The sequence below is a fragment of the Centroberyx affinis genome, unplaced genomic scaffold (genome assembly GCF_046629955.1).
Source record: "Centroberyx affinis isolate AG114_WGS23_722 - 3 ecotype Tasmania unplaced genomic scaffold, CSIRO-AGI_Caff_v1 ptg001064l_1, whole genome shotgun sequence".
NCBI classification, from domain to species: domain Eukaryota; kingdom Metazoa; phylum Chordata; class Actinopteri; order Beryciformes; family Berycidae; genus Centroberyx; species Centroberyx affinis.
Window position 1 is genome coordinate 251,033 of NW_027279614.1, and position 19,060 is coordinate 270,092.

Genomic DNA, 19,060 nt, shown 5'->3' on the forward strand with positions numbered 1-19,060 from the left:
TGCTCATGTGATTTCAATCTATTTAATTTGCTGAGTGTCTTATAAATGGAGGAGGACGTCCTGTTTAAACTGTCAGATGAGTCTGATGTGTTTCCAGTTGAAACACATCTGAGTTAATAATATCTCTCAGAATCAATCAGATTCTTTTTAACATAAATTCTCTCTCTTTGTCTATAAATATCTTAATATCTAACTCCATGCAGGCTGAGCTGTTCAGAATAAATCAGAATACAGAACAGAATATACATCTGGATTTTAAACAAGCTCCACAGATGCTCATGGGTTGGGAGGAAATAAACAGAAAACAAAATGATGTCAAAAATAAACATATATAGTGTGATGAAAGTATATAAAGGCACAAGTTGTTTTCTTGGCAGGAGAAGTATATTTTCCCTTTGTTTTGTCTTCAAATCAGAATATTGTTCTGTCAGCGTCATCTATTTCTCTCTCTCTTCTATCACACACAGACACACACACACACACACACACACACACACACACACACACACTCACCTGTGTTGCAGGAGCAGAGGTGTGTTGAATCGGAGGAGACAGGTGGGATCAGGCAGCTCTATATCTCACACCTGCTGCCCGTCACAGCTTCCATCCAGCTATCAGCCAATCAGGTTAACCAGGTGTGAACTTTGACCCCCCCCCATACACACACACACACACACACACACACACACACACAAGCCAAAACATCCAGACAGGCAAACAGATGAGTTGACTCACACACACAGACTTCCGGTGGATGAATTACCGGGCTGAGAGGATTGAGGCTGGTTCCCCCTAACTCAGCACAACAGGGCCGGATTAGAGAGAGAGAGAGAGAGAGAGAGAGAGAGAGAGAGAGAGAGAGAAAAGAGAGAGAGAGAGAGAGAGAGAGAGAGAGAGAGAGAGTGTGAGGGGTTCCTGAAGCCGATTGGGTTTCTGCGTTTTCCTCTCCAAAATAAACCTTTCAGCCAATAGCGATCGTTCTCTGTGGTTCTGTTAAGCTCCGCCTCCTGTCAATCACAACCCAGTCAAGCCAACAGGCATAAAGCTAGATTTTACAGTTAGACTACAGTTTTAAATTGCTGCTCTCTTCTTTACTGGGAGTAACTCATAATATTTAGACAGTGTTTGTTTCTGAATATTTACTTTGAAACATAACTAAGGAAAGGAAAGAAGGGAGGAAAAATAGAAATGACCAAAAACTCTAATCAGGCAGGAATTGTCCTTTAAATTGAGAAAGAGGGTAATAATCTGTAGCCTACTGCAAGCAGCGAGCATATAGCCTAGAGGACGTTCAGTTTACATAACCTCCCCCCCCTCTGGCGGCCATCTTGGAGGTCCTCAGCTCTGTGAACAGCTGACTCTGTTTCTGTCATCTCAACAGAATTGAACAGATGGTTAATTTCTGTCTGTTTGTGACTGAACTGATCATTTCATCACTGATCCATCTGATTGATTTAGTGTTTAGATAATGTCAGCTTGTTAGCTAGCTAACCATAGCATCTGGTCTGCTAACCATCACTGTCTTGTTGTTAACACATCTGATTAGCACACTAGCTAACCTATCTAGTAGCCGCTAGCGTTAGCATGTTCACATTAACATCAGTGTGTTTGCTGGCTAGTTAGCTAGCTAACGGTTACTTCGGGTTAACTGAGCTGACTCTTCTTAACTCAGAGTGTTTTGTTGTGTGACTGTGGGCCACTAGTTATTTTTCTGAAAGGTTTTCTCAAATGTGAGAAAATGAGAACTTGTAACTTGTAATTTAAATGTTAAGTAGGCTAATCTTATGCAGCGTCAGGCAGTTTTGGATAGGAGATTGGTAACATTTACATGAAATATGATACAAAATCAACATACTGTTTTCAAGGCCTAGGCTAGCAGGAAGTGAAGGTTGGCGATGGGAGACTGTTCAGTTAAAAATCACAGGCAGCGGACGAATACGTGGTTGTTCACCAGAAAAGGTTACAAAAATAAACCTGGCTATAAATTTCATTTTTAAAATGTCTAAAACAGCACTAATAACTTTTTATTACTAAAAGATTAGTCTTCTTACTTTGAGATAATGCCAAAGGCTCAAAGTATTAGCATGGAGCCTTCTATCACTCAACATAGTGGATGCTAAAGTGTTAGCATGGAGCAACGGAGCAAACGATCTACCAGTGACAACAGGCTAATATCCACAAAAACTTGGTGTATTCCTTTAATACCTGAAATGAAATCACATTAAATCAGATGTATTTTCACTTTAATTTGAATATAGGCTAGTAGGCTAACCACTATTATAAAACACCATGCTTGCATAAGTGTGCACATCTGTTATGACTGTGGGTTGTAACTGTTTTCAAGATAATCTTAAAATAGTGACTTTCCAAAGCACGCGCAAAGCAAATTTCTGCCTGAGATCAATTTGATTCCACCAATTCAAACGAGGATTTCACTGAAGGTTTCTGTGCGGAGACGAGCAGCAGGGAAAATCTAAAACAGTGTGTGGACTTTTGATATCCGCTGCATAATGTGAAGCAGCCTGAAGGTTGTGCAGCGAGCCTAATCCAGTCTAACATTTCTGTCTGTAAACTGGACTATAGATAGACGAGTGATGAGGTGAGCTTTAATCCACTGTTCTCCCTGTCAGCAAGGAAAGAGACAGAGGTGGATTACTGCTCTGCGCTGCTTTAATCATCATTATTACATAGGAGATTACACAGTTACACACACACACACACACACACACACACACACACACACACACACATACAAACAAACAGCAAGCAATACACAAGGGCATCTTGCAGACCGCACACCTCAAATAGCACTTGCACGTGCAGGAACGAAGAAGCATTATGTTGCATGTGTGTGTTTGTTTGTGTGTGTGTGTGTGTGTGTGTGTGTGTGTGTGTGTGTGGTGAGTTACCTGTTCACACTTATGTATACACATTTCTATATTAGGTTGCTAGCTTCCACACACATACATTCATAGGCTATACCAATTTAGAGTTTTGTTGCAAACTGAGATTCAACCAATTAAAAGAAAAAAACAAAGCTTACTTTTGATTGGAGCATTTACAAAGTTCTTGATTGAGTAAATATTTTACAGACTGGATCCTCCCTATTATGAACTTCAGGTAAAGACTTTTTTTTTTTTTGGAAATGAAAAACTAACAGAACTATTTTGTCTCAGCAGATCTTTGCAGAAAAATGACTAAAAATACTAAAACTTATTAAATTCTTCAGTGCTTCTCCGAGACACATGGATTTTCAAACGTAATATATAGTAAGATGCAAATATCATTTATCATGTATGAAGCAGTAACTGAATCATTGAAGCAGTAATAGTAAACAACAAAGATAAAAAAAAAAATATAGAAGAACTTAGCAGATGAGGAGTTTTAAACACGACACAACCAACAATTACAACACTTGAACATGTTAAGTAGAAATATAAGAATGATATGTATGAAATATGTATCACAGTTGTGTCAAATAACACTTAAAAAGGAATGATTGATAAACAAAGACTTAATTTCTTATTTAATACAAACTTTATTCAGATAACAATAAATTCCACATTACACCCGTCACATCTCAGGTTCTGTTGATCATCATCTTCACCACTACTCTACGATTTGACTTCAAAAACTATTAAAAACAAATAAGAAAATAATCCAAAAGGACCGAGGAAGAAGAACAGGGGTAACAAGAGCAGGGAGTGTGTTCATGTCAGGTCGTATAGCTGGTAGAGGAAGTGTGTGTGTGTGTGTGTGTGTGTGTGTGTGTGTTAGACGTAAGCCCTGGCTGAGTCTGGATCTGACTTGGCTGTAGCGGTGTAGACCTTCTGAGGCTGATTCCCATAATAACCGCTGGAAAACCAAACACAAATTAGAATTAAATACAGACATATTTTCATCTAAATAAAATGTCTGTTCTGCTCCTGTCTATCTGACTGACTTATAATACAACACTTCTTACAAAAATTACAAAAGTTCTTAAAGTTGTTTTTATATTCTTCTGTTTTATTGTTTTAATGCTCAACCTTCCAGATCATAAATCACAGATAAACCCTGATGTAAAGAGATCTGAATTGCTTTTCTCTTATACTGTTTTAATTTGTGTTCCCTCTGTATGCAGGTAACCTGTGTAACAGGTGTTATTATTTTATTATTATTATTTAATCATGGCTATGTTTTAATATTATCCTTACTTACCTGTTTTATCTGTCTCTCTTTCTTTTCTATTATTATGTTATTTTCTTCTTTTTTCCTTTTTTAATGTAATTTTAACAAAAATTCTGTCTTGCTTTTTGCTTGTATTCTTGATTTTGTTTCTTTTGCTTGTAATTGTTTTAATCTATTTATTTTATGTAAAGTAGTTTGGGTTCCATTCTATGTATGAATGGTGCTATAAAAATAAAGCTATTATTTTCTCACTCACTTTTATACTGTAGACTTCATGTAGCCTAATTATCTTCTATTAAGTGTCCTTGTCCTTTTTTATGCTTTGCTTTTGTGTTTCCTGCTTTGCTTTCCTTCTTAATGTTGATTTTATCTGTATGTGCTTTGTAACTGTGTTCTGAAACTCCTATTCAAATAAAGATTCTGATTATTCTTGTGATTATTATCCAAAATATTATTTTTGTTCATGTATACAGTGGTATGTAAATTACATATCACTAATATAAAAAAAAAAACTGTCTGCATGTAAATGTTGTCACTCACCAGAGCATTGGGGAATAACAGCAAAACAGTTATTTCATCAGTAAAAACATGTGAGCCACAGTTAAAGTTAAAACTAAAACTGTTGAATTCATGAGTTTGATATTTGCTTTTTATTTGTTAAAGCACTTAATAAACTCTATTGTAAATAAAAATGCTACACAAATTTAGTTATTACTGTAAGCATTTTCAAGCAACTGCTAAAAACTTTTAATTAGCCTTCATTTTAACTGTTTGATTTGATTATGTTCTTTTATTCACGTCTCATCTTTCTATTTTTATTTGATTTGATTCTTTTAACTCTTTTAACTCTAATTCTTTTTTGTTCTTTTATATACAGTATACGTTTTACATGTTTTTTTTATGTTTGCCTCCTATTAATGTAAAGCAGTGTTGTGTTTGAAAGGTGCGATACAAATAAAGGTTATTATTATTATTATAATTATTGTTATTATTTCATTATTATCATAAGAGATCTTAAATAATATACTACTAACACTACCAGTAATCAATAGTAAACAATAATACTAATAAGTTGAGCTTACCTCTTCTTGTCTCCAGAGGACGCTCTCTTGCAGGCGCAGCAGAGCAGAGCTCCGCCCAGCGTGAACAGAGAGGCTCCGCCCCATCCCATGAAGAGGCCGAGGCCCAGCTCAAACCTGCACACACATAACAACAAACCGTTTGTATTTCTGTACCATTATAACTATATCAGGGTTTGGAAGTGAAGAGTCTGGGTTTAATATCATTTATTAAGCACTAGAAAATGAGCTGAAACACAAAAATAGAACACTTTATGGTTCTTTTTTGGATCGAAGGACGGCTGACAAAATCATAAAACCAGATCCTTTAATGTTTTACAGATACTTAATAATGAACCATTGGTTATGATATTTTCCAGTGGATATACTGTATACTGTAGAACTGTTCAGGTAGTGCCTTCCACACACTGTGGGTAATAATGCTTATAATAATAAAAAATACTAGCACTGAATAATTTACACTCCAAACAAGCAAACCTTCCGTTTTGATTAAATACTGAACCCATTTCTCTCTTCATTAAGGTTGCATTAGTAGTAAGTTAAAAGTAGTAGGATTTAAATCCTTGTCTTCTTACTAGCTGTGAAAATATAAAACGCTATATTTAAAAAAAAAAAAAAAGAGGTTCACCATTCAGTATCTTTAAAATCTACAGGATCCAGTGTGTAAAAGTGTTATTTTGTCAACCAAGTACTCAAGGAGGCTACTGTCATTTTGTCAAGTATCATTTTTTTTATTTTTTTTTATTCTGTGCTGTCGATCATTGTGTAAGAGTACATGTCTAATTTTGGAACAAAACTCTTCATTTCCTCTTCATAAAGTGCCTTTTTTTGTAAGTCTCTGTCCCTGACGACTCACTTCACACCACCGAAAATGGGGTTGTAGAAATCATCCACCACTCTGGAGGCGTACCAGGACACGGCCACCAAGGTGCAGAGACCTGCAGGGGACAGGGAGGAAAACAAGACTTTAAAGCAATATTCCAACTCTCATGTTAGTTTTAACATGGGTGTCATTCGGCTCTTGACCGCCATGAAAGCCAGAATATAAACTACTCGCCAAGATCAGATGCAGCTGGATGAGTTTGTAGCGTTTGGATTTTTACTTCCCATTCATTTGAATGAGGCTGAAAACTGACATTTAACACACCGGTCAACAGATCTGCTACTGTGATTTTCACTTGACTGTTGGTCCAATAGCATAAAAAAGCATAAAAGAATTAAATAGAAGTTTAGGAGGTTAGGTCACTTTTCTCTGCAGTATTTTTTGCAGTATAAAATGAAAAGATTTGCCAGTAAATTTGGTTATGTTCCATAAAACTAAGGTTTCTTAAAACAAGTGAAATAATCTGTAAGTGGGGTGAGATGATTTCACTTGTTTCAAGAGGTTCCTTGCATTAAGAGACATGATGTTGAATCTAGTGCCTTATTTTGAGATATTGTAACTTGATGCAAGAAACTCTGTAATGAAATTATTTCACTCCATTGGCAGATTTTGCTTTCTTATTTGTAGAAAGTTACAATTTAAAGATTGAATACAACACAAAATCCTGTTTCTCAGAGTGTTAAAGAGTCAGTTGTGCCTTTCTGCCTGTGAGATGGATACCGGTGGAAGCTCTCGCTGCCCTTCAGACTTCAGGATAAACAGACTTGCTGTGTATTCAGAACTGAGATAAATAGGATTTGCATGTACTGAACTTTGCATGGTTTGTTTAGCCTACTGCCAGATGGGTGAGGTTTACCACAGGAGGACACCATGAACATCAGAAAGTTTAGACAAGTATTAGGAACCTTTTTGAAATTTTATTGGAATCGTACCTAATACCATGTGAAGTATACTGATGTGCTAAACCCCACCCATCTGGTGCTCCAAAAGTCTTTGTAATGATGGAAAACCAAAACAGACTGAAGAGTCAAGGTTTTTGTATTTTTCTAAAAAGTATCTCAGTAACTTACTCACTTACTCTGAGTGCATTTTAAATGAGACGCTTTTTACTTTGACCTCAGTACCTAATATTCCCATAGACTCACCAGACAGAATTGCCAGGATGCCGCCGGTGACGGCGATCTTGGCCTTGGACTGGTCGGTGGCCGAGCCGATCTTAATGCACTTCAGACCGAGCAGAGACACGATCATGCAGGCGAGGCCCAGCAGCAGAGACACGATCATCAACGCCCGACACGCCTGGACATGAGCTGCAGAGAGCGACACAAAATGATTTCACACTTTCTTTTAACACGTTGACAGTCTGTGTCTTCAAGTTTCTTCAAATTACATTTAATTAAAGGTGTGCATGTGTTTAACATTAATAAATCAATACCATGTTAAATTTTAGATATTAATTACCATAAACAAACAAGACCATTGGCAAGAAGTTTAGCAGCCTTTACTGGCCTCTACTCTGCATCCTCCATTGTTTCTCCACCTGGTGGTTTTGGAAAGAAATCTGCTGGATTGCTTTACGGCACGAAACAGGAAGAGGTTCTGTTCTTCCAGAGCAAACAGATCTAAAGCTTTCAGAGTCTTGAATAAAGTTAAAAAAGCATCTTAAAGTCTTAAATTCGGTTTGAGAGGTCTTTCAAATGATTCAGTTACTTGGTGCATTGTTTTTCTGGTGAGAAATCAGCCAAGTTTTGTGCAATCCAGCAGTTTTCCCTCCAAATCCGACCTGGTGGAGAAACAATGTAAAATGCAGAGTGGAGGCCAGAAGATTAGGCCTTGAGTTTAGAAAATATCATTTAAGACATTTTGAGACTTTTCAGGACCAGCAGACACTCTGATTTAGCTGATATTCTTATCCAGACCGACTTACAGTGAGGTCAATAGTAGAATAAGCTTGAAGATATAAGAGCCAGGGAGAACCGGTGGGCTGTGTGTGTGTTACAGCACACAGTTTCATGTACCGTATAGTAATTTGTGGACAAAATTACATGACATGATCATAAAAGCTTGGCATGCCTGCTCATGGCCTACAGAGGGTTAGGAGCTGATACAGCAACATGGACTGTAACAGGAAACTGTGGACAAAATATTATAATTATATATAATGATATATATACAATTATATGTATAATTCTTGAAGAAATATTTAATATCCCTCTCTCCTCTGTCTTTTCCTTCACTTTCCTTCACTAATTCTGGGGTCCCAGGAATATTTGTTCCATGTAGGCTACTGTCTAGCTGTGACCTTTGACCTTTGACCTACCTGCTATGTGACTGCTGATTGCATTTCTGAACTTTCAACATGTCCATCTCAACAGAATTGAACAGACGGTTAATTTCTGTCTGTTTCTTATGGAGGACCACAAGTGTCACGGAAATAGTAATAAAGCATTTCATTAATTAATAACTAATTGTACAATAAAAATAGGCATTAATACATTTGTTTACAAATTAATTTATTAAATTACAAAGTAATTATTTGATATTTTAATGGGCAATAAAAAGAGGAATTATAAAAATAATTTACAAATGAAATATTAATCATTAATAAATAGTTGTAACAAGCTCTCTGATTGGTTAGATATGGAGTTTTAGTGCTTCAAATGCGTAATTCTTCCTCTACCACCTTCTCCTTCCCACATCCATGTCATACGTCTGCATATGACATGCCAGGTGATAGCCAATCAGAGAGCTTGTTACATCCCATGACTAATTTGCATTGTTTTACCTCGTTTTACCAGCGCAAGGCCCAAAGTGTCCATTATTTATTTATGAATTCATTAATGTATTTTTAAATGATGTACTTATTGACTGTTTTATGGTTGTTTTTGTAAATCTTTTTTTAATTTGAACTATTTATTGATGGATTAATATTTCATTTGTAAATTATATTTATAATTCCTCTTTTTATTGCCCATTAAAATATCAAATAATGAATTACTTTGTAATTTAGTCTATTTATTCATAGATTAATAAATTAATTTGTAAACAAATTTATTAATGCCTATTTTTATTCTACAATTAGTTATTATTAATGAAATGCTTTATTACTATTTCTGTGACACTTGTGGTCCTCCATAGTTTCTGACTGAACTGATCATTTCATCATTGATCCATCTGATTGATTTAGTGTTTAGATAATGTCAGCTTGTTAGCTAGCTAACCATAGCATCTGGTCAGCTAACCATCACTGTCTTGTTGTTAACACATCTGATTAGCACACTAGCTAACGTATCAAGTAGCAGCTAGCGTTAGCATGCTAACATTAACATCAGTGTGTTTGCTGGCTAGTTAGCTAGCTAACAGTTTGTTCAGGTTAACTGAGCTGACTCTTCTCAAGCTACAACTCTTCATGTTTTGGAGTAGAGACTAGGGCTAAAGACAAGACAGTTTACTGTGTCACAGTAACCTACATTTGGAAACAAATCCACCTTATCACACTATTCACTTTTACTGAGTGAAGTGAGTGAGTGAGTAAAATGTGGTGATCTGGTAATTGAAGCTTGTTTTCCCCCTTTTATTCATGTCTAAGTAGGCTAAACTAGTTACACACTTGCCACACTCTCACTTTCCCTGTGATTTCTTTATCTGCATCAAGGCTATCAGGGCTATTTTAATCCAGTTTATTTATGCATTTTGTTTGTTTTATTCTTGTCTGTTGTTATCCATTTCAGTTGTGTCTTTGCATTTTATTTTAATAGACTTATTCTTTTTTAGGGTGAGATTTCTTTGTCTCATATATCTAAACTAAACTAAACCAAGCTAAACTAAGCTAAGCTAAACTAAACTAAACTAAACTAAACTAAACTAAACTAGACTAGACTAGACTAGACTAGACTAAACTAAACCAACACATATGCTGTGTCTGGTTTTGATGGGTGTTTCCCTCCATTTTGCTGTGAGAGGAGGATAGCTCAAAATGGCGTCCAAAAGATAATGTTATCTGACACGTCACAGGGAAAGAAGTGGTGAAATAATAAAATACTTTATCTTTAAATGACAATTTAAATGATAATTTGTATGGAAATGTTGTAGTCTCTGTTGTAGTCATTGTAATATCGTGTATAACCAGTACCAGATTTCCATTTTATAAGCGGGAAAATGTTGGCAGTAACCGTCCAAAGGTGGATTACCTTTGGACGGTTAATTCAAAAACTGTGCCACATGACACAGTAGTCTATTTTCTGCTCCAATGCGCTCACGTCACGCAATTCACAGAGAGAATTTGGTAACACAGTTTAGGAGAGTTAAGATTCCCCATCTATCTTCCACCTTCATTTCAGATTAACTAGAGCAGCCGAAATGATTGGAGTTAATCTCATTTTGAAATGAACTGGTATCGAATGCCTTTTCGGCTTCATGTACATGAGGAACTGGACCTTGTGCTCTTGGTGCTGCTCCACCTTAACAAGTCACTTAATCAGAGTCTCAAATCACATTTTTTTCTTTTATAAAACAATTTCACTTATTTACAATTCAGTTTCACTAATTTCAAGAATTTACTCAAAACAATTAACACTGTCTTCACTCAATGTCACTCGATTTTAAGAAAAGTCTTGAGCGTTCGTTTGAATTGGAAAGTGGAATTATCTCACCCTAGTGGCAGATTATAACCCTTATTTTAGATGATAAAACAAGATTTAAATACTCAACAGCACATTAAATGACTAATTCTTCACGAACCAGTCAGAGTTCATCTCTTACCAGGAAGGGCGAGCAGCGACTCGAAGTCCCGGCACTCGGCGATGCCGCCGCTGTTTTCGGCGCAGGAGTGCCACAGGTTTTCATACTGTCTCTGGGAGATGATCACGCTGCCGGAGACGGTGGAAACCTTCCAGTAGTCGTTGGCCAGCGATGCTCCGGTGATCAGCCAGCCGGCTATGCACAGGAGGAACCCGGTCGCTTCCACTGCCGTCGACATGCTTCCAAAGTTTCCACGCAAAAACACTCAAAATGACAAAAAAAAGGCCCAGGAGAAATCCAACGGTCAAAAGAATATGGTCGTACCTCCAAAATCGATCACCGAAACAGTTTAAGACAAAGTCACAAGGGCAAATCTTCCAAGGTAGAGCCTGGAGGAGTGAAGTTAGCAGTGGGTGAGGTTCAGTTGTTGGAGGCTTTCGTCTCTGTGCTACCGTTATGTCTCGTATATCTGAGGCGTCTGGCTCTGACAGGAGGACTTTACACCCTGACAGGGCCATAAACCACCTGAGCCGCTCCCTATAACCCCCCCCCCCTCCCTCCCACTCAGTATTGATCATAATGATGATGACAATGACTCCTCAGCCACACCTAAACTAACCTCGAAACCCATCGCCAGGTCTCATATTGACTAGAGATGACCGGAGTCCCATTTGTTTCCAGCAGTCAGGATTTGGTTTTCAACTCCAAATACGGGAAAGGAGCAAACATCTGCCGTGACTTCATCTGTTTTTATGGCAGCGAAGGCAAAATGTTTTATCGCAACTACAACCAAGATCAAACAATTTGTTGTGATCCTGTGTCGCTCAGCAGACAGAGCAAGGCACTGACACTGCCGGGGGTTAGGGGTTCGATTCCCACACCGGTGCTGAACACAGTGGTACTGTGAGGTGCTGTGGCTTAAAAGGATGTCATGAGAAACAGACACACACACACACACACACACACACACACACACACTGAAACACATAATCCTTTCCTATCTGATTTTAAATAAATGAAAAGAACAAGGATGAGAAGGCACACAGCTGATATTCCACATACCATAAATACAGTATATTATTATATTTCATTAACATTCCCCGATAGTGTCAGTAGAGCATTTAGCTTGATAGTGGTGCTGTTGGCTGGCTAACCACTATAGAAACTAGTAAATAAAGATCTCTCTTTTCACTCATATCAGCCATTTGTTTACACTTTCAACAGAGGGGCGCATGGAAGACACCAAAGAACATGCTGACACAGGATCCACTTAACTAGAAGCAGGGGAACATGGCTCTACATGACTATTAAATAATGTATAAATTAATACCTTAGTTAACATGAACACCATTAGTAAATTACACATTAGTTAACTGTTAATTAAGGGTTAGTTAATGCTTATTAAGCATTAATTAACCCTTAATTCAGTGACCCTTATTGTAAAGTATTACCTGTATCTCTAACTTTAATTTAATTTAAAAACAGTGATATCCACATAGACACCTACAAACTGAATTGGGTCCACATTCTGTACTACATACAGTACTGCAGCCTACTGTATTCTGCACTGTGTATCACTGCACAACTTCATAGTTATCAAACAAGAATACCACATATATAGTTAAAAAGATGCAGCTGGGTGCTTGCGTCGTGAAAATAGAAACTGAAATAGAGTGAAGTGGATTATTGCTGTGAAACCAAGATAACGGTTTTATGGCCGTGAGTTTCCCTATTCTCACCCTGTTCACTCACTGCTGAGTTTTAGCCTTTCCATTATTTTCCTTGCGAATTTTCTCTATTTTTCTATTTAATTAATGTGGTACTCTGTTGATCCGTGTAGGTCAGAGGTCAGAGGGCTTTAACCCCGGTCCCCGCTGCTCATTTATAAACATATTCAGATGTTTAAAAATGGAAAATGTTGTTTTTCCAGGTTCTCTCAGTCGGTTTCTGTCCCCGCTGAGCCACACCGGGAGTTGAACCCTCAACCCTGGCAGTGTCACTATGAAACCAAACCCCTTAACTATTTATCCCTGAAATCTCCTTAATTTCTCATAACATAAACATTAATTATCCGTTAAAAATAACAGCTCTTTTTTTAAAGCTGTTATTTTTAAGGTTAGTATCATGTGTTTATAAGGGATTTATTAATGGGTTGGTTCATGGAGACTCTAGAAATTAAGAGATTTTTCATGTCTTTTGTGCAGGTTTACAGGTTATTAATGAGTTATTAAGGGAAAGTTCCTGTCTCCCTGAATTTTACATTAAATTAGAAAGTAAGGAGTCAAGATTAAGGGGAATTTAAGGAGGTTTTGATTGGGTCTCCTCTATTAATAACTCCCTTAACTCAATTTAAGGGGATTTTGCATGAAGTAAGGGGTGAATCAATGTAAATGTCAGGTTATTTTAAGGGATTACCGGTTCAGGTCAGTTCCTTGCTCTACCCACTGAGCTGCACTCCACCACAGCCTGTGTTCACCTTTCACATGTTCCTCTTGTGTACAGGGGAACAGTTTGTTGTGCACAGAGAAATCAGGAAGTCAGACAGTCATGAACTCTACAGCAGGAAGTAAAGGATACTAGGCCGGTCGGGTGTGACATCATTTTTCTGCCCAATAAGGACTTCCTGGTCCCGCCCCCTGTCAAAATAACGTTCCTCTACCTGCGTCTGAGGCTAACTGACTGTGTTGCTTCAGAGGTTTGCTCTTATATGGATTTCTTTAGTTAAGGTGGATTTTGAACCGTTTTGAAGCCACAATGAAAAAATAACAGAAAACCTGCTAGCCACAACCTCAAGTTGTTAATTTCTAATTGTACTACTACTGTTACTACTGCAAGTACTACTGCCACTACTAGGCTACTATAACTGCTACTAGTACTACTATTACTGCTACTACTGCTACTACTACTATTACTACTACTACAACTACTAGTATTACTGCTACTAGTACTACTATTACTGCTACTACTACTATTACTACTACTACAACTACTAGTATCCCAGCTAGAAATTTTTTGTTCTACAAACCTTCTGAGAATGTTACCTACGATGTTCGAGTAATGTTTTCAGCGGGACGTTTTTTTTTTGTTCCCAGATTGTTCTAGGACAACATTCTCTAAAAACATTCTAAAAATGTTTGGTGATAACCTTCTTAAAATGTTTCATGATGACATTGTTAGAACATTATACCCTAACATTCTTAAAACATTCTTTGAACATTAGATTAAAACGTTTTCTTTAAAACATTATTAGAATTTGTAGGTAACGTTAGCCAATGTTGTGGGAACGTTCCCTGCTAGCTGGGATTACTGCTATTAGTACTACTATTACTGCTACTACTACTATACTACTACTACAACTACAGCTACAACTAGTATTACTGCTACTAGTACTACTAGTACTGCTACTACTACTATTACTACTACTACTACTACTACTACTACCACTACTACAACTGCTACTACTAAAACTGCTACTATTCCCACTCCTACTTGTACAACTACTACTACAACAACTACTGCGACTACTACTACTACTACTACTACTACTACTAATTCTACTTCTACAGCTACTGCTACTACTGCTAGTTGTATTGAAACAAGTGAAGCCCACTGAGTGAATATTTGACAGGTATAAAGCGTCACTTCTCCTCCACCCACAGCTGCAGGCTCACAGAGGAAAGACACCAACAAACAGGCAGTCTTTATAGGTTTTATGTCTTTATAGCTTTATGGCGAGCTGCAGTTAATGTTTGATCATCATGAGTCCAAAGTCTGATCTCACTCTGTCTCTGTCTCTTTCTTCTCCTCTTATGGGAAGCCCTTAACCTGAACTGAATATGAACGTGAATATGTTAGTATTAGTATCAGTATTAGAATTATCCAGGGTTTCAGTAGTAGAGAGTTTTAGTGTCCCACGCTCTAAATGCTGTTTCAAAGCCTCTCCCCCTCCCACTCCTGAAACACTTTCTCATAATGGCAGAATCGATGAAGCGAGCGAGTAAACTTGTTGACCTAGTAAACTAGTTTTAGTAATTGTCACTTGTACGTCACTTTTTTTGAGAGTGCAGCCAGATAAGAAGCTTCTCAGCCGCTCCATAGATCACCTCCATCTCCAACATTTATTTCAGTGACATTGGTTTATGTATCTTCTTATATTTTTTATTAACATGGTGATAAATGATTGTAATAAACAAAATCTTGGCATTTATACGCAAGACAAGACAAGCTGCGAAAAATAGAAGCCATGCATATATCAAAGTTATTATTATTATTATTATTATTATTATTATTATTGTTGGTTTCAGTGGAAAGTTTTAGTGTCCCATGTTGATCTACATATTGTTTGAGGGGATTTTCCACCCTGATAAAGAAAATCCTGGAGGAAAAAAATTAATTCTTGGAATTTGTTTGGCGTGAAAATAAAGATATTGCAGCTTCAATCCAAAAATATCGATTCCGGCCTTCAGTAACACCCGCCGGTCGAACCGCTCTACTCTCTGCATTTATTTTAATTAGCGTGCCAGATGGGTGGTGGCCGCCACACAGGAAGACACAATGGATGCCAGAGAGTTTAAGCAACCGCAGAAAAGTATTTGGAATGCAATAAGGACTTTCAAACAGACCGCTCTCCATGGCAGGTGGAAGAGAGATGTGGTTTGTGAGGCCAGGGGGTGAAAATGTCACCAGGTAGCAAGGAAATACAGTTATACAGAAATATACCACAGTTCTGGAAATAAATGTTGTGTCTTTTGATAGTGAGTCTTTTGACTGTGAGTTTGGCAGCAGAAAATGTTTCAGGATGTAAAACATAGTTAGTTAGTTTATTTATTCCACGGGGGGAAATTCTTTTTCACAAAACTGTACATCACATGGAGAACCAACAATACACTTTACACACATCATCACAAAAACAGCATAAAAGGACAAGACTCATAGTTCCCTCAGCGAGTCACCCTGTTTAGGGCTGCTGTGGCTCCTTACAGTTGAGCTCGGAGAGGTTGGGTGTGGGGAGACCTGTTATCTTGGCAGCAGTGTTGGTTATGCGTGTGAGGTTTGACCCGGTTTGTGACAGAGAGCGTGTTAAAGAAACAGGCGGAGCAGCAGAGCAGGATGGGTCGGACAATACTTTGGTACAGCAGTAGGAGGAGATGGGGGGAGACATAGAGTCCTTTGACTTTACAGATGGCTGATAGTCTTTGATGGCTCCTTTTTTGAATGTCCTCTGTGTGCCGGTCAAAGCTGAGTTTGTTGTCCAGTGTCATTCCGAGATATTTGAAGCTACACAACAAACAGAGTCTGTCCTCCTCTGGAGTGGCATTAAACCTGTCGGTCTCTAGGGCTAATGGTAATGTTCCTGAACGTAACTGTGCACATAGGGATCTTTGTCTTTTGTTTAAATTATACTTCACATAAGGTTATACACTGTAGCTACTCTTTATGAGACAGTAGGTTCGTAGTTTTTGTTTATACCATATATGAACAGACCATTTTTCTCTATACATGAGAAACATTTTACTCCTAATCTCCTGAATATCACAAAGTCACCTGTTCTGGAAAATTAATGACAAATCGTTCAAATAAAATAAGGATTTCAACTCATTGACATAGAGTCCTTTGAGTTCACGGATGGCTGATAGTCTTTGATGGCTCCTTTTTTGAATGTCCTCTGTGTGCCGGTCAAAGCTGAGTTTATTGTCCAGTGTCATTCCGAGATATTTGAAGCTGTCAACTATTTCAACGGGTTCGTTGTTGATGAGGATGGGATGCTGGGGTGACGGGGTACCTAGTTCTTTTGTTTTCCTGACATTGAGATGAAGGTAATAACGCTCACACCACTGGGTGAAGTGTGCAACAGTGTTATGGTAGTCCAGGACAGAATGATTGTCTGTGAGAAAAGCGAGAATGGCAGTGTCGTCAGAGTATTTGAGGTAAGCAGAGGTGGTAGAAGTAAACAAATTCCCTACTCAAGTAAAAGTGCAAATACGCATTTAAAAATATACTCTGGTAGAAGTTGAAGTACCATTTCAAATCCTTTACTCAAGTCAAAGTATAAAAGTACATGGTCTTAAATTTACTTCAAGTATAAAAGTAAAAGTCGTTCTCTAAAAAAGTCGTTTCTAATGTTCTAAGCTGGTTTTCTGTTGAGCGTTCCTCTGAATCCCAGATGAGAAAGAGTCTGCAGCTCAGATCAGGAACCTGAACCCTAGCAGCTGAATTCACTAACGTTAACTCTCTCTCTCTTGTTGCTTCTCTCTTCTTCCTGTTGCTTCTCTCTCTCTCCCTTTCCCTAATATTTGGTGTCGCTTTGCTGAACAAGCAGCCGATCACAACTGGCTCTTGATCAGCTGATGCTGTTGATGATTTCCCGAGAGTAACGAGTCTGTTTTGAAAATGTAGTGAGTAGAAAGTTCCGATTTTTCTTTTGAAATGTAGTGAGTGAAAGTAAAAAGTCTTCAGTGAAAGAAAAACTTGGGTAAAGTACAGATACTTGAAAATCTTACTTAAGTACAGTAATGAAGTATTTTTACTTTGTTACATCCCACCTCTGGAGGTAAGTGGTGGTGGGTGAGGGGCCGGTGCAGTCAGTGGTGTACAGTGTGTAGAGGAACGGGCTCAGCACAAGGGTCCAGGTGAAGCTGCTGTGTGGTAAACAGTCAGGTTTTTTGGTGTCAGTCCCTCAGAATCAAAGAGCGAGGGCTTCTTTCTAGAGCCGCCATTTTGCACCAAGAGACGTTCAGCAATCACACAGGGAGAAATCCATCAGAGAAGTGGAGAAGTGGCCGCGTGAAATAATTTATTATCAATATGGGAAAAAAAATATATATATATGTGATAGAAAACCTAACACAGAAAAAAGATTCTCCGAGATCTGGGGACCATTTCTAGATCACTTGGAAAAGATTTGATTATCCTCTTGGGATAGTTGGGCCATATATTAGGCTATCTTTATTATTATTTATTACACTATATGTGATATAGTACAACTCTACCATATACATGATATCTATTAGATTGTTTTTCTTTGAGACTATTATGAATGTGTCAGATGGCATTTCGGTATGTGGTGGGGCATTACATGTTATGTTGTATAAGATTATAGAGTATAGATATTTTTGTATATACACATACCAGTATGTCTGTCTTGTTTTTTTATTTATCTGCAAATTGTAAATGCCTATTTATAATCCATAATTTGAGTTGTCAGCCCATGTTACACCCTTTTCTTATTATTTATTTTATTTTTATTAATTTATATATTTTCTTTTATTTTTGTACTGTCATGTCTTTTTTCTTTTTTTTCTTACACGTCTGTATGTCTATTGTTAAACCACAAAATAAAATATATGAAAAAAAAAAAAAAAAAAAGAAGAGGAGAGAGACCAATTTCTCCACCCACAGGAGCAGGAGAGAGACCAGAATGCATTGCAGCAGCAGCAGCGTCCGTCTTTGTGGATCGGCCGTCTGTAGCGTGTGAAATCTCTCCGTCTCTCCACTCTTACTTTTTCTCCACTGGAAAAACCGGCTGTGCTATCGCTATCTGAGGGTTGTTGAAAGGCATTCTGGGAAATGTAGGAAATCACTAACTGAAGTAGAAGTAGATGAGGCAGGCTGAGGGAAAGTGGGTTCACCAAAACTGTAAGTGACATCACTTCATAATAAAATAACTAGTGGAATTAACTGAACACCACAGACTGATGATGTACTATATCAGTGGAAGAGGATCAGAGTTTTCCTTTAAGTCTTTGACAAAATGTGTTTTATCGGCATGATTTTAGAGATATTGAATGTTAAAATTCAGGTAAGGATTTTTACCCCCCAAAAAATGTGTATGTAATGGGTACAAAGTGGATATATATCTACCTCTTCAGTTCAGACAGCATCTCTGCCTTTGGTGACACTCATCACACCCAGCCCTTCAAAAAGAGTCTTCATCGCCACCTGGTGAGGAAACACTGGAAGAGTCTTCATCACTTATTTTAATCCACAGTCTAGTCTTGTTTATTTATATCGCCCCTTTGTCACATGCATGTCTCAAAGGGCTTTACATAGCATCATATACAGTACATGTCATATACATACTACATCATACACATCCTATATTTGATTTGATTTGAGCTCGGCTATTAACCAGAACGGCTATTAACCAGAACTAAGAGGAGAGAGCACATTAGTCCAATTTTAGCTGCTC

General features: G+C 37.7%; 1 protein-coding gene across 1 annotated transcript; it reads right to left on the reverse strand.

Moving 5' to 3' along the window:
• Positions 1-3,773: 3,773 nt before the first annotated feature.
• cldn15la (claudin 15-like a) lies at positions 3,774-11,110 on the reverse strand. Its single transcript, XM_071523101.1, has 5 exons — positions 10,894-11,110; positions 7,278-7,442; positions 6,106-6,187; positions 5,253-5,366; positions 3,774-3,855 (listed from the first exon to the last, which is right to left on the reverse strand). The coding sequence occupies exons 1-5, from the start codon at positions 11,108-11,110 to the stop codon at positions 3,774-3,776; spliced, it is 660 nt and encodes a 219-aa protein (XP_071379202.1).
• Between the last annotated feature and the right edge of the window lie 7,950 nt (positions 11,111-19,060).